This window comes from Loxodonta africana, chromosome 25, assembly GCF_030014295.1.
Source record: "Loxodonta africana isolate mLoxAfr1 chromosome 25, mLoxAfr1.hap2, whole genome shotgun sequence".
Taxonomy (NCBI): Eukaryota; Metazoa; Chordata; class Mammalia; order Proboscidea; family Elephantidae; genus Loxodonta; species Loxodonta africana.
Window position 1 is genome coordinate 36,932,462 of NC_087366.1, and position 19,432 is coordinate 36,951,893.

The 19,432-nt window shown below is 37.8% G+C and overlaps 1 protein-coding gene across 2 annotated transcripts in view; it reads right to left on the reverse strand.

Annotated features, from left to right (window-relative positions):
• B3GALNT2 (beta-1,3-N-acetylgalactosaminyltransferase 2) overlaps window positions 1-19,432 on the reverse strand; it is a 48,205-nt gene that overhangs the window by 19,826 nt on the left and 8,947 nt on the right. For both annotated transcript variants that reach the window (XM_003410903.4, XM_064276694.1), the window contains exons 2-5: window positions 19,151-19,298; window positions 14,729-14,829; window positions 11,477-11,670; window positions 4,844-4,939 (exon numbers count right to left, since the gene is read on the reverse strand). In XM_003410903.4, the coding sequence (XP_003410951.1) occupies window positions 4,844-4,939; window positions 11,477-11,670; window positions 14,729-14,829; window positions 19,151-19,298 (539 nt within the window). The remainder of the gene's footprint in view (window positions 1-4,843; window positions 4,940-11,476; window positions 11,671-14,728; window positions 14,830-19,150; window positions 19,299-19,432) is intronic.

Consider the following 19,432-nt stretch of genomic DNA (forward strand, 5'->3'; position numbering starts at 1 on the left):
CTATGTAGTGGCTGGACAGCAAACAGATACGGGAATTCAGACTGCCACTTATTAAATCCCTACATCAGAGAAAACAATTAGTAAAATCAATACTTCAAAACACTGTATCAAGAAACTACTACAGGAGAGCTGGGTTAAGAGAGATATTCTGGCAATTTGTATGGACATCAAGGGGGAGAAAGATACTGTATTTGGAAGATAAAAAGCATTCCAGTCACATCCTGCCTGATTGAAATAGCTCTTAAACAATCACCTCCCATTGTTGTAATCAAATTCAATGCCAAGCCACACACTGTTCAGATTTATTTTTTTAGGTGCCCTGATTTTTTGATATAACAGGAGGGAGTTCCCTGGACAAGGGTCATGAGTATTCATATCACTCTACTGAGCTAATGCCCTTTAAAGCCGAATGAATTAACACTCTGGTTTATATATTCATCTGCAAATTTACATAGTGTCCTTCAACTGAGAATCTGATCATTTCTAAGAGAACAGGAAAGTGAGTGTTTGGACCTGAAAACTAAGTCCTAGATAGACCCTTGATTATATGACGCTGTTTTTAGTTAACCATATGGCTTTCTCCTGCAACAACAACCTCTTGTCCTTGGGTAATTTCACTTTCTTCTAAAACTTCAATAGTGCTGAAGTTTGGAAGGAACTGATCAGCAGAAAGAACTGATAGGATCTGGGGAGTGCTTGAACATCAGAGTGGAGGATAAATCCCATGTCGCTGGCTTGGTAACTGAGAAAAAGGAGGTACCAGTACCCAAGACTGAGAACACAGGAGGAGATAAGAATGGATGGTATGGAAAAGATATTACTTTTATAATGCCATGGGACATGCAGGTGGGGATGTTCAGTAGACAGAAGTGTGTCTGGAGTTCGTGAGATAAGTTTGGGCTCTAGTTACAGATAAAACAGCCATCAGCATACAAGAGGTAATAAATAAAAATACCTATGAAGAATGTATAAAATGAACAGAAGCTAGGTAATCAATTACCAATGATAATACTTATGAGGAAAGCAAAGAGAAGATATACAGGGAAGGACTAGGCCAGAGTTGGCTAAACCAAAACAATGTGTATCATATAAGCCAAGAGAAAAGAGTAATCAACTGGGACAAGCGCAAAAACATGTTCCCTGGAGTTGGCAACTAGGTCACTGGTAATCTTAGTAACTGCAGTTTCAAATGAACCATACCAAAGGTACATTACAGCGACCAAATAAAGATGCCTCACCTTGAAACTGCAAATCTAGAAAATATAACAAAACAAGTAATTCTCTGTCCCATCCAATCAATTCAAATTTCTCATTTGACTTCCAATTTCAGGGTGGCTCCTCCCTAGCACGGTTTCTCTTTTGTCTGTGACTGGGTCATGACGCAAGTGTCAACAATGCTGATTAAACTGAGTAATTAGCAGAACAATTCTTTGGCTTCAACAATGATTTTGATGCATTCCCTGAACTTAAACAACCCTTCTGCGTTTTTGTTATTATGCAAGAGAAGAGCTGGATCTTCTCCCTCTCTCCCGCTCCTTGTCACAGTTGAATCTCTATTTCTCCCCACTTCTCTTCTCACGTACCTACTTTTGATTCTCTGATATAAGATAATCTTAACACCAGGAATCTCTTGAGATGCAAAACGACTTGTTTATAGCAATTCCCTGCTAAGATCATAAAACCAAAACAAAAGTTAAAAAAAAAAAACCCTAGCATGGTACCAAGTCGGAAAATGAGACATCGTAAGTTACCTCACCTACGATAAAAGCAAGCTATCTGCAACCTCTTTTGCATGTTGTTAACGTTTTTATGTCATGCTTCTAATTTCTCATCCAAACCAACCGAACAGCTTAAATATGTATTTTTCTGCCTATAATCAGAACTTCTTGTGGCTTAAAAAAAAAGACTATATCTAAAAAATTCAGCTTTTCATAAATAAGAAATATGTAAGTATCCATACTACTAACAGTGATGTCTCTAGTGACTCAGGTGAAGCAAAACTGCCTGCTTTCTATCGAAATTAGTTTCAGGTTTCAACTGTGCTATGAAGGAAAACATGAAATTAGAGAAAGAAATCTTTTAAGAGCAACACACAGCAGTCTTCATTTAAATCTGTGACCCCCACTGAGATCTTAATTCAGTGAGTCACACAATGAAAACAGTATGAGAGATTTCCTCACTGACAAGCCATACTGCTCACATACTACTCTGGGAGTCTATTAAGTGTTGAGGGAATAGGATGAGGAACAAATAACCTCCTTGCCCCTCTCAATGGACTAAACTATCTGGTTTTCTTCTGTTGTTCTCTGCTGACAATATCCAGGCAAACTGATCATCATCATTCTTTTTGTGAGCTAGGCTTGCAGCAGCAAAACACACTATCGATGTAAAATCAAACACAAAATAGGATTTGTATAATAGTAAAGAGCATTTTTTTATTTTAAAGAGTTTTTTTTTTTATAAAGCTAGTATTTATTTCAGAAGATTTAGAAAACAGATATATAAAAAGAAAAATCATTCATAATTCCACTCCCAAGGTACTGTCAGTTAAAAATCTCCACGTTTTTAAGAGAAAAAATATTATTCAGAAGTAATAAAAAATTAAAAGCCAATTTAACTTAAAGCCTGAGGGGAAATAAAGACCATAAAGCTATAGGCATTAAGTCTTAGTAAATGCAAGATGTGGAACCACCTTGCAGGAAACGACTTTGCTTTTGTTCTCGGTACAGTCCAGCTATACGAACACCTGAGGCTAATGAATGGGGGGCTGACCAGACCAACAGGGACCACCTGGGGCCCGATGCTAAGCCTCCCCAGGTATGATGTAATCTCTCATGACCACATGGTGAGGCTGATAAGAGCCCAGAGCCCTAAGGTTCAGATGAGCTTCCTGACTGGTTACCAGGCACAGGAGAGAGTAGCATATACTTCTTTGCATGGAAGTTCTGTGCTGTGACCTCTCCCAGATCTCACCCTATGTGTCTTTTCATTTGTATCCTTTTAGGTTGTAATAAAGTTGCAGCCACAAATATGGTGTACTCTTCATGAATCCTGTATCATTCCAGTGAATTAATGAACCCACAGGAACAGTGAGAGCCAGCAGGGGATGACATCTGCCCATCTGGCAGTCTACAAGGTGTCCTTCCAACACGTGAACTTTGATTTGGCTCTGGGTGGCTGGGGCTGAAAGAGTGCCATGGGAGCAGCTGGTAATGAGGACAGAGTGGGAAGGTGAGGACTGGATCCATTTCCACACTTTGAGAATTGGATTCATGCAGATTCTTATCAGGCAGTTAGCAATGAAGGTAGGATTAGCCCACAGTGCCCCTTATTTAGTGAACCAAATAAAATGGCCACGCACTGTTCTAGTCAGTACTTTCCATTATTAGTACCTACTGCCAGAAACACCGTCCTGAACACAAGAGAGGAAGGTAAAATTTCCCCCTTTTTATTTAGCAAATCTTCAAACTTACAAAAGAGTTGAAAATGAACACCCAAGTCACCTAGATTCACCAACTATTAACATTTTTGCCATATTTGCTTTCTCTCTCTGTATACACACATACTTCTCTGCTGTGGCTGAACCACTTTAAAGTAAAGTGCAGATATCATGATGCTTCACTGTTAAATACTTCAGCATGCATTTCCTGAGAAAAAGGACATTGCAGGATGAGCTCTATCGCTGGTCTAAAGTGAATCCCAGAGATATCCAGGAAACTGGCCCCTATTCTGGCACCAAAGTACTGAGTTCAGGAACATGCTCTGACTAGACTGAAATAGCCTGGAAAGGCTGAGGCTGGAGGATGAATAATTTACTCATGCACGATTGTGTAATGCTCTGTGACTATACTGTAGCTTAACGTCAGGGTTAATGAGGTGTACCTGGTCAGCTGAGGTGGTCTCTAGCTATGTAAGTTACTTAGACTGGACCTAGAGGGACCTAGAAGGTACAATAAAGTTTTCACACATTAGATCATCATCCACTGGAGAAGTTTTATTTGTCTTGGAAATGTGGCCAATTTGTCTGCCATTATCCTGTTCACTGACTTTTTTTTTTTTCTTTCTCTTTTGCATTCTTTAGATAAATGTTACGGATTAAACACTGTGACTCCCTAAATATGTGTTGTAAATCCTAACCCCTACACCTGTGGTTATAATCCCATCTGGGAATGGGTTTTCTTTGTTACATTAAGGAGGAGGCAGTATTAGTGTAGGGTGTATTTAAGCCAATCTCTTTCGAGATATAAAGCAGGTTAAGCAAGCAAACAAGCAAAAATGGGGGGGGGGGCGGATAGATGTCAGGCCACATGAAGATCTCCAAGGAACTGAGGAAAAGAAGCTAAAAAGAGAAAAGGACTTTCCCCCAGAGCCAACAGAGAGCCTTCCCCTGTAGTTGATGCCCTGATTTCAGACTTCAGCCTCTTAAACTTTGAGAAAATAAATTTGTTTATTAAAGCCACCCACCTGTTACTACATCTAGCAGTACTAGATGACTGAGACGGTGAGTAAACTGACTGACCCACATGATATCTGCTGCTGGTCTTTCCATCAATCTCTATCTATCATTATCCTTTGTCATGGTAACAGTCATGCAGTTGTTCTCTACTCCACTAAGTAAACCATGGACACTTGCAGTACTTTTCAAAAAGTGTGGGTTTGGAAACTTCATCGTATCAGGAAGGTCTCTGGAGGTATGAATGCAGTGTGCTACATTTCAGTATGTCCATAACTGGCACCCTCATCTACCATGCTGGACAGCACAGCTGCCCCAGTATAACAAAATATCAACTGCCTGCCTTTGACAGCACATACCCACTCCTATGAAGAACACTACATCCCGTACCTCTGGTAAGATGAACTGTTCCACAGGTTTGTACCACAGCTTGTTCACCTGTACGCCACAGCTGGGAGGACTAAAGCGAGCACTGAAGAGGGCCTCCTATAAATTGAAAGAACGAAAAAAAAAGACAAGAAAAAAATACTTCAGGTTATATACTGCATGTGCTACAAGTTTTCAAACATCTTACATCTTGGTCAGCTAATCATCGATGGCCCCAACCATGGCTACTAACATTGCTCTACTGCGGTTTGGGCATCACTTGGGTTTTCTAGCACTGTCATGGTTATCAAAGATATTTAAAACAGCCAAAGCTGTCATCAAGTTCCCAATCATTAACTATAATTCACATAGCCTTAAAAATATTTTTTTGAAATGAAAAGCATTAAGGGAGGTGAATGATGTTAAATTAAGTCAACAAATTAAGGGGGTATTAGACCCCCAAATGGTTAAGAAGTCTCTGAAAGATCAGAGATTCCTATATGCAACAAAAGTACTTAGGAATCCTCATTCAAAAATAAATACATAGATAAAACAGAAAAGGGAATATAAAGGAGGACCGATTCTCATTAAGTCTGAGTTGTTTTCTCTGGGCCCCCCCCCATGTGTTTTGGGGAAGAACATTTCCTAATTCTCATGCCTGTTCTTATATACCACCTTACTAAGGAGGAAACTTCTGCTAAAGCTATCAAGACCACGCAGAAGTTCAGAATTAAGGAGGTTTTAGTGGACGATGTCTTTTATCAACACCAATCCTTGCCAATACAGTGGAAATCCTTCTTACATTGTCTCTACCTGTGAACCCATAAGCGTCTACCTTAGACTAGGCTTTCCTTGAGGACAAAGATTAATAGCCCTTCCCTGGGATAAAAATATGGCAACTAAAAGTTAAATCAACATGATCAGAATATTATACATCTGAACCAAACTCGTGACTGATAACTCAAACGTCATGAACAAAAACCAAAAAAAAAAACAAAAAACAAATCCATTGCTGTCAAGTTAATTCTGACTCAAAGCAACCCTACGGGACAGAGTAGATTCGCCTTGTAGGGTTTCCAAGTAGCTGCTGCTGGATTCGAACTGTCGACCTCTTGGTTAGCAGCTAAGCTCTTAATGGAGCCCTGGTGGCATAGTGGTTAAAAGTTCAGCTGTTAACTAAAAGGTCAGCAGTTCAAATCCACCAGCTGCTCCTTAGAAACCCTATGAGACAGTTCTACTCTGTCCCATAGGGTCACTGTGAGCTGGAATATACTCGATGGCAATTTTTTTTTTTTAACATTATGAATAGTTAAAAAAAAAAAAAGACTATATACTAAGACAATAAACAACTGTTTGTTGAGAACTTCAAGATCAATCCTAATTTCTAGAAAAGGGTAACAGTGGAATCCAGGGTGTGTTATTTCAATTACCAAAGTAAGCTACTGTATCAATGAAACCTTTAACCACAATAATATATGGACTCTTATAATTGACTAACTTGATAAAGCTCTTCTCACTGCAATCATAATGGCTGGACTCAAAAACGATACTCAAAATAATATAACATGGCACTTCATGGTTGAGTATCAGTAGGATTTATTCCTTCTCTCTTATATTTATGCCAACGAGCACATTAACCAACTATGCAGTATTCTTTAGAAAAAGCAAGAACAGAAGAAGCTACAAAAAGAAATTTAATCAAATTGATTTGTGTATTTATTGGGGACTAGCTAACATTCTATCTGTTGCTATATGACAACAATCAGCATTAACAATAATACAAAGACATTTTTAAAGATGTCTTAGAAAAGTGGACAGATTCTCCTGTAGATAACAATTAGGAACTCTGGACAAAATATAAAAGACAACTATCTGAGGCACTGGAATATAAACAAAGTAGGCAGAAAAGAGAGGAAAATCAACACTTATATAAGAAGGGAAAACACTGGAGACATTTATTTATTTAACGGATTTTTTTTTTTTTTTGCCTAAAGGTAGACCTCAAGGGGTAACTAAAACTTGGATAAAAACCTAAAGTCTTTCTAGTTGAAAAATCAGAGGAAAGAACCGGGGCAAATACAGCAGCTAAAAAGTGAGGAGGAAAACCTTCTGAAAGGAAAGGATCACAGAGGGAGAGTCCTAAACGCTTCACATAAACTCTCTTCAACTCTATGGGTGACTCGTGAAATAATCACTCAAGGCAAAATCTAAGCAGCCCATCTAAGGGCAAAAGAACCGACTAAAGATTTCAGCTGCTGCCTATCGCAAGAGGAAGAGAGTTTAGTATCTGTATTCAGCTAATTTAATTGTCTCCTAAAACGAAAACAATCAATACTCTTCAGAAGAATATAATAAAGTCCAGAGTGCCCACAACGAATTATTTGCAATATCTAGGATACAACCCAAAGTTACTAGACATAAGATAAGAAAGAAAAATGTTAACCATACTCAAAAAAAAAGATGATAATCAATAAAGACAGAATACAAGATGACACAAATGCTGGAAAAGCAGACAAGGATCTTAAAGCTGTTATTATAACTACGGCCAAGGCTGAAGAGCAACAGGCTCATAATGAATGATCACATAGGAAATGTTAGAGAGAAACTATAAAAAAGAACTAAATGAAAATTCTAGAAATAAAGAATACAGTATCTAAAATAAAAAATTCACTAGATATGCTTAAAAGTGTAGGCAGATGAGTCAATGAACTTGAACACAGATTAGTTAAAATTATCTAAATCAGAAAAAGAGAGGAAAAACACTGAAAAAAAAAGAACACAGTTCAGTGAACTGGGACAATACTAAAAGATCTAACATACATGTAACTGGAATCCCAGGGGTGGAGAGAAGCGGGAAGAAAAATGTTTTCAAGAAATGATAGCTGAAAAGTTCCCAAATTTGGCAAAAGACGTAAATTTACAGATTCAAGAAATTTGGCAAACCATGAGCAGAATAAAGAAAAACCATACCAAGGTACAACACAACCGAATTGTTTAAAACCAAATATAAAGAAGAAAATCTTAAGAGCAGTCAGAAAATAAACCCAAAACAAAACATATTATATACACCATACATGGGAACAACAATATGGTATAAGGATGACTAACTTCTCTTCAGAAGCAATGGAGGCCAGAAGACACTAGAATAACATCTTTAAAATACTGAACAGAAAAAAAAAAAGCCAGCCGAGAATTCTATGTCCAGAAAAGATTTCACAAAAATAAAAAAAATAAAGGAAAAACAAAAACATTCCCAGAAAAATGAAAACTGAGCAAATTCATCACGAGTAAGTTTGCACTATAAGAAATGTTAATGGATATTCTTTGAGCTGAAAGAAAATGATATCAGATGGAAGCTTGGATCTTTGGAAAGTCATGAAGAGCACCAGAAATGATAACTACGTGGGCATTTTTTTTTTTCTATCTAAATTTCTTTTACATACATCTGGCTGTTTAAAGCAAAAATTCTAACAACATGTTGTGGGATTTATAGTGTACACAGATGTAATTACTGTACATGACAACTGGAGCAAAAAAGCTGGGAGATGGTAAATGGAACTATATAGTTACGAAGTTTTTATATTTTACAGAAAAGAGTAAATATTAACTTTTAGAAGACTGAAAAGTTCAGGATGCATATTGTAATCCTGATGTCAACCACGCACACACAAAATAACAGTACAAAGAGCTATAGATAAAAAGACTATAAAAAAATTAAAATGGAATTCAATTAACCTAAAAGAAGGTAGAAAAGAGGAACAGAGGAACGAAAAAGGATGGAACAAGAAGAAAACAAATAGTAAACTGAAAAGCTGAAATCCAGCCACACTGATAATTGTATTTAATGTAAATGAAATAAACACTCTGTGTAAAAAGTAAAAATTCTGAGAATGGATAAAAAGGAGACTCGATATGCTGTCTACAAGAAAAATAATTTTTTAGCTATGTGTAAAAAAGACAACATGTCATGACCAAGACGGGTTATCCCAGAATTAGGAAATTGGCTTAATATTCCAACACCAATCATTGTAATTTACCACACTAACAGAATAAAGGGTAAAAACCTTGGAAATAGTCCATGTACTCATAACAGAGTGGATAAACTATCATATACTGCTGGAATGTCACTCAGCAACTGAAGAAACAAAAAGGAAAAATTTACTGATACACACAACACATAAATGAGTCTCAAAAACATTATGCTGAATGAAAGAAGCCTTACACAAAAAGAGTACTTACTGTATGATTCCATTTATATACAAAGTCTCAGAACAAGCAAAACTAGTCTATGGTTAAAAAAAAAAAATCACAACCATGGCTGCCTCTGTGGGATGGGGTAAGAATTTCCCTTGAAGGAACATGAAAAAACTTTCTAGAGCGATCTGTTTTGTATCTTAATAGAAGTATGGCTTACACAGGCTTATGCATTTTAAAAAACTGACTGAATGCACATTTCACTGTATTTTAAAAAAACCTATAAATAATAACGTGTAGTTAATAATGAACTGTCTTAGGTTAAAGTGTTCTGATGCCTACAACTTACTTTGAAATACATAAAAAAAGGATAAATAGATGAATTTTTATATATGTATGTGTGTAAGTACTAGATAAAGCAAATTCAGCAAAACGTTAACTACTACAGAATCTAATTGGTAGACATTGGCAATTCACTGTACGATTCTTTAAAGTTTTCTGTACGTTTAAAATCCAGAAACAGATCTTTTCAAAACAATTCCTTCAGGTATACCTAATAGAGTCTCTCCAAATATCAAGAACAGAGTACTCTCAGTAGTTTTAAACTTTTATTCCCTCTATATCCTTATTTGGAAACCCTGGTGGTGTAGTGGTTAAGAGCTATGGCTGCTAACCAAAAGGTCAGCGGTTCGAATCCACCAGGTGCTCCCCAGAAATCCCATGGGGCAGTTCTACTCTGTCCTGTAGGGTCGCTATGAGTCAGAATCAGCTTGATGACAACAGGTTCTGTTTGGTTATACCCTTAGTTTGAGCCCTGGTGGCGCAGTGGTTAAGAGCTTGGCTGGTAATCAAAAGACTGGCAGTTTGAATCCACCAGCCGTTCCTTGGAAACCATATGGGGTAGTTCTACTCTGTCCTGTAGGGTCACTATGAGTCTGAATCAACTTGACTGCAACGTTCCCCCCTCCCACATCCTTACTAAAAAAAAAAATTGAAAAAGGTGTACATTAAAGTTGCATCCTCTCAACATACTTACTCAATCTGTATGCTGAGCAAATAATCCGAGAAGTTGGACTACATGAAGAAGAACGGGGCACCAGGACTGGAGGAAGACTCATTAACAATCTGCAATATGCAGGTGACAGAACCTTGCTTGCTGAAAGTGAAGAGGACTTGAAGCACTTACTAATGAAGATCAAAGACCACTGCCTTCAGTATAGATTGCACCTCAACATAAAGAAAACGAAAATCCTCACAACTGGACCAGTAAGCAACATCATAATAGAGAAAAGGCTGAAATTGTCAAGGATTTCATTTTACTTGGATCCACAATCAACAGCCATGGAAGCAGCAGTCAAGAAATCAAAAGACGCATTGCATCGGGTAAATCTGCTGCAAAGGACCTCTTTAAAGTGTTCAAGAGCAAAGATGTCACCTTGAAGACTAAGGTGAGCCTGATCCAAGCCATGCTATTTTCAATTGCATCATACGCATGTGAAAGCTGGACAATGAATAAGGAAGACCGAAGAAGAATTGATGCCTTTGAATTGCGGTGTTGGCAAATAATATTGAATATACCATGGACTGCCAGGAGAATGAATAAATCTGTCTTGGAAGAAGTACAATCAGGATGCTTCTTATAAGCAAGGATGGCAAGACTGCATCTTACATACTTTGGACATGTTGTCAGGAGGGATCAGTCTCTGGAGAAGGACATCATGCCTGGCAAAGTACAGGGTCAGCGGAAAAGAGGAAGACACTCAATGAGATGGACTGACGTGGTGGCTGTGACAATGGGGTCAAGCGTAACAACGATCGTTTAAGGATGGTGCAAGACCAGGCAGTGTTTCGTTCTGTTGTGCATATGGTCGCTAAGAGTCAGAACCAACTCGACGGCACCTAACAACAGTAACAACTTTGGAAATGTTATTAGGAGCGACCAGTCCCTGGAGAAGGATATCATGCTTGGTAAAGTAGAGGGTCAGCAAAAAAGAGGAAGACCCTTGACGAGATGGACTGATGCAGTGTCTACAATGAGCTCAAGCACAACAGTGATTATGAGGATGGCGCAGGACTAGGCAGTGTTTCATTTTGTTGTACATTGGGTCGCTATGAGTCAGGACTGACTGTTAGCCTTGTACAGTGATAGATTTTTAGGGTTGGAAGAAACAAATATTCACTAAGTCCTAAGAGTCCCAAAATTTTTATACACATTCCTTAGGCTTAAGAGGATTTTAGGTTGGCAACTTCTAATCTAGTCCAACTCTTTTCTAGACAGAACACATTTATGCATAGGTATTCTCTCCCCAAACCTGCACTGTAACATATTACACTGTAATGTATGCAATCAATAAGGGAAGAAAGATAGAAATCTCCCAATCAGGCAGAATTATATAATCTCCCAGCCTACTATGTACAGTGAGGAAAAAGCTGTTATTTTTGAAAAACAAGGGAAACACATACCTCCTGCTCTGCCTGATAGAGCTTGACAGTGATGTTCCTCTGGAAACTCGCATCGCTGGCATCATAGAACACTCCCAGGCTGGTAATAACAATTGGGTAGAGAACTCGGAAGCTCACACTGACCACTTGGTCCTCAGAGAGCCCTGGTGAAGTATCTTCAGAAAGACTGAATGCCTCAATTTCCTGATTCAAAACTACGGAAGTAACGAGAAAGGGCGTTGTACATAATCAAACAAATATAATCTTTTATTTTACTGATACCAAGTTATGAAGTGTGTTTGGTAGCAAAATCTAGATAACTACTTGTTATACAATTCTTTCACAGAGGCAGGAATATAAAAAAAAAAAAGCTTCAAAAATATGGCTGCTTCTAGAAATAAACTTATTTTGAAAGTTAATAAGTTTTCAGCCACATCTAAGCAAATTATTTGATTACTTTTTTAAAAAGCATGCATACACGTGTGCATATGTATGTATAAACACCACAGGGGAATATTAAATTTAAAGTCAATTGGAAGACAACTATTTGGAAAGGCTGGATAAACAGGGATATTAAAAACATGACTGATTGCAGTCATAAGTAATCAGCAAATTTGGCCTTGCTCTGCAAATTCCAAACACTCCACCTCTTGTTAGGCAATTAAAACCATTTGTGATATGCTGGAGCAATTATCGGAGCCCTGGTGGCGTAGCGGTTAAGAACTTGGCTCCTAACCCAAAAGGTCAGCAGTTCAAATCCACCAGCTGCTCCTTGGAAACCCTATGGAGTACTTTTATTCTGTCCTACTGGGTTGCTATGAGTTAGAATTAACTGGATGGCAATGGGTTTGGAGCAATTATCACAGTATAAAAGTAACCAAAGTCACTTCAAATAACACTGAAAATCTCTTGCTGTACAATATTGATAAAAGCACACCACGCCCGTCAAGCATCTGACCACCTACACCCAGGAGAGCCTCAGAAGAAAAGCCTGATGATTTACTTCTGAAAGCTCGGCCACTGAAAACCCGACGGAGCACAGTTCTACTCCTAGACCGTGGTCTCTGTGAGTTGGGGTGGACTCACCACAACAAGTTTGGTTTTTTGGTCACCATGTGCCATGTCCCATCACATTTACATCTTCACAAATATCCTGTGTGGTTGTGGTATTATCCAGTTTACAGATTAAGAAGCTGAAGCCCAAGTAATTTGTTAAGTAACTTAGCCAAAATCAGATAGAAAGTGGCATGGCCAAGAATCAAGCCCAGGTCTACCAACCCCAAATTTGGTGCTCTCTTCACTCCTCTAAAGCTACCTAATCAGTAGCCAAAATAGGCCGTTTTGAATAATATATATTTTCACTTACTGTAAATAAATCAGGATAGATTAGATGGGAGCATTTAATATGGCAAAGCATATGAGTGCCACTTAGAGAAATAATATAAAAACCCAAAAGATTATATCAGTATTCTTTGTATCTTTTACAGCCGTGGTCTCCAAACTCTGCTGATCACACAACCCCATCAGTTAAAAATGTCTGTGCATGCACCCATAGATTTACAAGGTATACATACATATTACACATATAATGTACATATTCAGTATTAATAAAGATCACGTTTTCTTATTTTCAGACAACTAGAAATTCTGCTTTCTTCCTAAACCCTAGAGGATCATTCAGCTCCACACTTAGAGTTCCTAGAAGACTATTGTATTTTACATTTAATAGATGCTCAGTAAAATGTGACTAAGCAGAATAGACAGCTCCTGCCTAATTATAAACAAGAGGAGAAGGCGAAAAAAAGGAGGACACAGATTTTGCCACGGGCTGGGCAAGCACTGGCCAAAGAGTCTAGACTCCAAACATACTGAATGACAACAAAAGCTTTTTAGTATACTCTGTACATAAAAAATACCTTAAGTGGGAACATGCCTATTAAAGGCAATGGGTAAAAGCACAATGTAACATAACTAGATATTTTCCATCTATAAAAATGTATCATGAACTTCAAGCTACCTGTGCATAGGAAATTCTGCTACTTGATAATGTTATTAATCAAAACTTCTACACAGAGTCCATAAGTATCATGATGATTAATGCTCATAAAAATGTTAAGGTACAAAAGTAACCTAAAATGCTGTTTTAATCATTAAAAAGATAAAATTAGGTTCAACATTAATTTGCATATTTATTTTCAAACTTGTGACCTGGGTATTACATATATGAAGATCCTCTACTAATGGAAAGAGCCACTTCTTTACCATTTATAATAGCGCTTAAAAAAATAAAGTCTGGTTAATTTCTTTCATTGTTGTAAAAATACATGCAACATGACATATAATTCAATACTTTTTGGTGTACAATTTAGTGATATCAATTACATTAACCATGTTGTACAACCATCACCATAAGTGTTGCTAAATTTCCCATCACCATAAACAGAAATTCACCACTGAAGGTCTGGTTAATTTAAGGGTGTATTTTATTGTTTTGTTTTTTAATGTAACATGCTCTGGGCAACTTTTACACCATCAGTAACGTCACATCTTATGAGGTTCCTGATCCCTCTGGGACTCCAGCGAAAGCTAAAGGAAACTTTTCCTCCTTCTCGACCGTGAGTTCCCTGTTACCAGCTTTCTAGTCCCCTCCTCCCTTCTGCCTTCTTACCCTTGCCCCTGGACTGGTGTGCCCATTTAGTCCCATTTTCTTTTATGGGCCTGTCTAACCTTTGGCTGAAGCGCAAACTTCAGAAGTGACTTCATTACTGAGTTATAAGGGTGTCCAGGGGCCACACTCTCCGGGCCTCCTCAAATTTTTAATTCTAAAAAGTAAGAAGTATTACTTGTATTTTTAATTCTTTTTACTATTTTTTTCTAATGCAGAAGGTTAAGCAATAATTCTAAAATGAAGTCGATTCACATTATTTGTATCAAGGCTATCATAATTTAGCAGGCTGGTGAAATCAGTAGTTTTCCAGAAATTCAAAATTCAACTGTTTCAGGATTTTATCTATGCATAAGGAGTTTCCAGATGTTTTTGAATCATACTGAAAAATAAACTCTCCTGGATCCTGAAATTCTATTATCTCTAAAGAATCTCCACAGATACCCTGAATTATTAGTGAATACGACAAAAAGGGAGAAAGAGAAGTTTTGACGAAGGATCCATTTTAATCTGCTAAAAATAGACTCCATACTATTCAATTTAGCAACTTTTCCTCAACATCGGAATTGTCTATGACAGTCTCAGGGCTGAGGAAAAGGAAGCCTTACCTGGATTCGTGATGTTGAGTAGTCTGCAGGAGTAGGGATCTTCCCTGTCTTCCACAGGCACCGCACAGCCATGAGCACCTATTATGAACTTTACAAGCACACTGAGAGATGTGTTGGCATTAACATCAGTTATTGATCTTCACCTTGCACATGAACGTTTCCTGACGCCCATTTCAGGCTTTTACTTTGAGACACAAGTATTTATTAGAATTAATTCTCTAGCTTTACTCTTCTAGTCTAGCAAAAAGTCGAACAGGCAAACCAAAAGCTGCTAACTACCAAGTGACTTGTGCGTAAGTCCTCCACTGCAATACTATATTAAAGCAAGTATGATTACGTTTGGTCTGGCTACCAGCAAATGCTCATACTGCAAACTACAGTAAAGTGAAATTCTCATGCCCATACCTACAAACCAACTTTCTACACTCTCGCTTACTTGCTTTCTCCTATTTCAGAAGGTGTCCCTTCTGCTCAAGATTAGCTTTTCTACCCAAGAGGAGGTTCCCTCTTCTCTGGTCACCCCTGTAAGCCACGGCTTTTTCTGTGCACAATATAAATATGAAGTCCTTATGCCAATTTCTAGCTACCTTTTTTACCATCCTTCCTTGCCCCCACCATTTCCTTTACAATGAGGTCCTACAAAAAATTAAAATTTCAGCCTCCAGTTTCTCACTTCCTACTCATATTATAAAACGGAAGTTTAGCTTCAACACCTGCCACTTCCACTAAGACATCTACCATCTATGTAACCAATGATCTGCTGCTGCTAAATTCAAAAGACACTCTTCAACCATGACCTACTTGACTGACTTCTCTCTATGGCTCAACACTGCTGTTCTTAAAATGCTTTCTTCCCTTCTTTATGTGACCCTGCTGAGTCTGCTTCACTGGCTCTTCTTCCCAGCTTGTCCAGTAAAGGTAGATATTACCCCAAGGCTTTGTCCTCCAATCTCTTCTCACTCTACTCACTCGCTCCCCTGGACAAGATTATTTATTCCCAAGGCTTCAACTAGCACCTACATGTTAATGTTTCCTGAATTAGTATCTTCAGTTTGGATCCATCTTCTAATTAAAAAATCCATAAATTCACTGGTCATTTACAACTAGACGACCCAAAGGCAGTTGTGTACTCCTAGTACTGGCTCATGAGAGCCAAATGTCACATTTTTAGAAAATTTTGTGAGCTGGTTATTAAACACAGCCATTATTAAGCTTAGAAACCCTGGTGGCGTAGTGGTTAAGTGCTACGGCTGCTAACCAAAGGGTCGGCAGTTCGAATCCGCCAGGTGCTCTTTGGAAACTCTATGGGGCAGTTCTACTCTGTCCTATAGGGTTGCTACGAGTCGGAATTGACTTGACAGCACTGGGTTTGGTTTTTTTTGTTTATTAAAACTTACGTAAACTTACAACTACATGCATCTTATGGAAAACAAAGGAAATCAATGCTGAAAATTAAACATTTCCTAATTATTTTGCTACATTTTACTATTATCTATGCTCTTGAGGTTATTTATATCTGTATGGTGGAAATATTACAATGGTGTGCTACTGTGCATCTTTCCCCAGCTGTGTGCTCAGTGGCGTCACGTCAATTACTTGCATTTGGCCCTGGTGGAAAAACTACACCATGGAAATTGGTAGATGCTACACATGAGGGCTTGACTGTTTTGTTGATTGTCCAGAGTCAAGAAAGTGATAGAGAAAATATTAACAGGTAGGTTGAACTTTAAAAAATGTGACTTGTCTGTAGCCATTACACTGTGAATAGCATAAAAAAATTAAAGAAATATTCTTTCAGTGTTTGAAAAGCATTATCTAATTCAGCAAAGAAGTCACTTTGTTGACTAAGGGCAAAGTTCTAACATATATTTTAGCTGTCACTTTAGTTTTACTCTTTAACTTAAAGATAACATTTATGTCAAAACTATACTCTTTCGTCAATTGCAACCATACGTTGGTTATAGATATAAAAGTCTGGCAACATGACAGGAACCATTCCTGAAGACTACTCATCAGACATGGAAGGGACTGGACAATGGGTTGGAGAGAGATGCTGATGAAGAGTGAGCTACTTGTATCAGGTGGACACTTGAGGCTGTATTGGCATCTCCTGTCTGGAGGGGAGATGGGAGGGTAGAAAGGGTTAGAAACTGGCAAAACAGTCACGAAAGGAGAGACTGGAAGGAGGGAGAGGGCTGACTCATCAGGGGGAGAGTAAATGGGAATATGTAGTAAGGTGTATATAAGCTTATATGTGACAGGATGACTTGATTTGTAAACTTTCACTTAAAGCACAACAAAAATTATTAAAAAAAAAAAGTCTGGCAAACAGCACTGACTTTCTGAGAATCAATTGGCTATCTGGAATTTACAGTAAAGAGTATCATATATTTTATTATTATTTGGCAATGGTGTTCTATACATCTTTTATAAATTTCTAACACACATATACATACATATAAACATACTTTCCAGAAAGCCAGTTGGTAAATATTTACCAGCACAGGTATCTCAAGCTCAGCATATCCACCACTGAGCTTCTTTCCCATGAAACCTGTTCATCTCATCTAGTATTTTTTTTGGTCTTGACTGATGATTCCACTATTACCCAAGTGAGAAAGCTAGCAATCATCCTAGACTACTCTTCCTTTTTCCACATTCAATTACCTTATTCTCTTATAAGGTCACCGCTTTACTTCAGTCCCTCAGCAGTCCTTGACTTTGCCTCTCACAGTCCTATCCCCTCCCTCTATCCCTCTTACTAGAGCCACAAAATTACTCTGCCCCAGGAAGAAGTTTTTGGCTAATGCCTATTTTTATACAAATATCCCATCAGTTTCATAAAACAACCCACCAAGCTTACTAAAATTAAAGCAATATCTGACTGTTAATGTTATTCATTACACTTAGTTCTGAGTCATTCACTCAACACCTACTGAGTGCTTTACTCTATGCCAGACTCTGTCCTAGGTACTGAAAATATATCAACAAAAAGAAATCCTGAAGCCCCTACTCTCAGGAAACTTACTTTCTAGTGGAGAAAGACAATTTATAAACACAAAAACAAATAAAATAAATATGTTAATTGGTGACAAGTGTTACAAAGAAAAACAATGTCAAATAAGGAAAGATACAGATGCAGTAAGGGTGGAGTGCTATTTCATATGGGTCTGTCTGCTAAGGTAATACCTGAGCACAGGCCTGAAGGAAGTGAGCTGTGAGAAGATCCAATGGAAGAGTGGTCCACGCAAGGGCAACAGCAAGTACAAAGGCCCTGAGGCAGGAGCCCATTCAGCATATTAAACCACAGTAATGTGACTAGTGTAGCTAGAACAGATCAGTGAGGGGAATCAGATGTAGATGAGGTCAAGGACCACAAAAAGGACTTAGGATTTCACTCTGAGTAATTCTCTGCTTATACCCTCAACTATAAGGAGAGTACAAGCAGAGAACTGACATAATCTGATTAATTTTAAAAAGATCACTCTGGCTGTTAGAATGAAAACAAAATGCAGGAGGACAATGGTGGAAGCAGGAAGTTCAGATAAGGTGGCTTCTAAAACAATCTAGGTGATGGTAGCTGTAAAGGTTTTGAGAGGTTGAATTCCAAATATGATGTAAAGGTAGCACTAAGAAAATATGCCAATGGTTTGGATGTGGGATGTGAGAAAGAGTCACGATGACAGCAAGGTTTTTGGTAGAGAGGAGTCATTATTTTCTGAAATGGGAAAAACTATAGGAAATTCAGGTTTTGCAGGGTGGTGATGATTCTGAGGCCTTACCTCATTTGCTGGTTAATAAGTTTTATTATCATTACAATCATGAACTAAAGAAACTTATCTTGAAAAGGAATGAAAGCTGCTATGAGAAAGACAGGAAATCTATAACATAATGTTTATTACTAGTGACGAGAAAATTTACGACCGCTATCTGTTTGTGTATCTACTCGGTCACAAAAGTGCCTCCTGTCACCTGTGTGAGGCGAATGGTTGCTGTGAAAGAATGAGGGTCCAGAATTGCCATATTCCCCTACAGATCGCACAACTGAAAAAATACTACAGTAATGGAAAAAATTAAGTGCATTTCTGTGAAGTTAGTGAAAATCTCAACAGAGAACTATTTTGGAATAAAACCTTTTTAGAATTGCTATTCTGAATCTAAACAACAACAACAACAAAATTAGGTATCTATAAACACTAGGTATGTTAACCAGTGACTATACTCTCCTCTATCTTTTGCCTTAAAATCTTGGTTAAATTTACTTTTGGACTCAACTATAAGGAAGAAAAGCAAAATAAAATAGCCATTTCTCCCAGGAAAGGAGGTCACACATCTGAATTAACATCTCTGACTATCTAAGATAAGGCTTCTCAGAATTCTTATTTCAAGAAACTATGCAAGGTGCCAACTCAGAAAACCTACCGTTGACTTAATGTTGGATGCTGTATCGAATGCTTCAACCAGGTGCTTCGTATCACATTTCGAAGTTCATGGTTATTGCGAGCTGACAACACACCAACTACCACATCATAGTGATTAGATTTCCACTGAGGAAATAAGGCCAACTGATCTAGAAAGAAGCAACAATAAATTTAAAAATAAGCGATCTCTCAATTACTGTAAGTTCAATATATAACATAAAAAATGTTTATTACAAAATACTACATGTCCATTTTTGAAGAAAACACAGATAAACACAAAGAA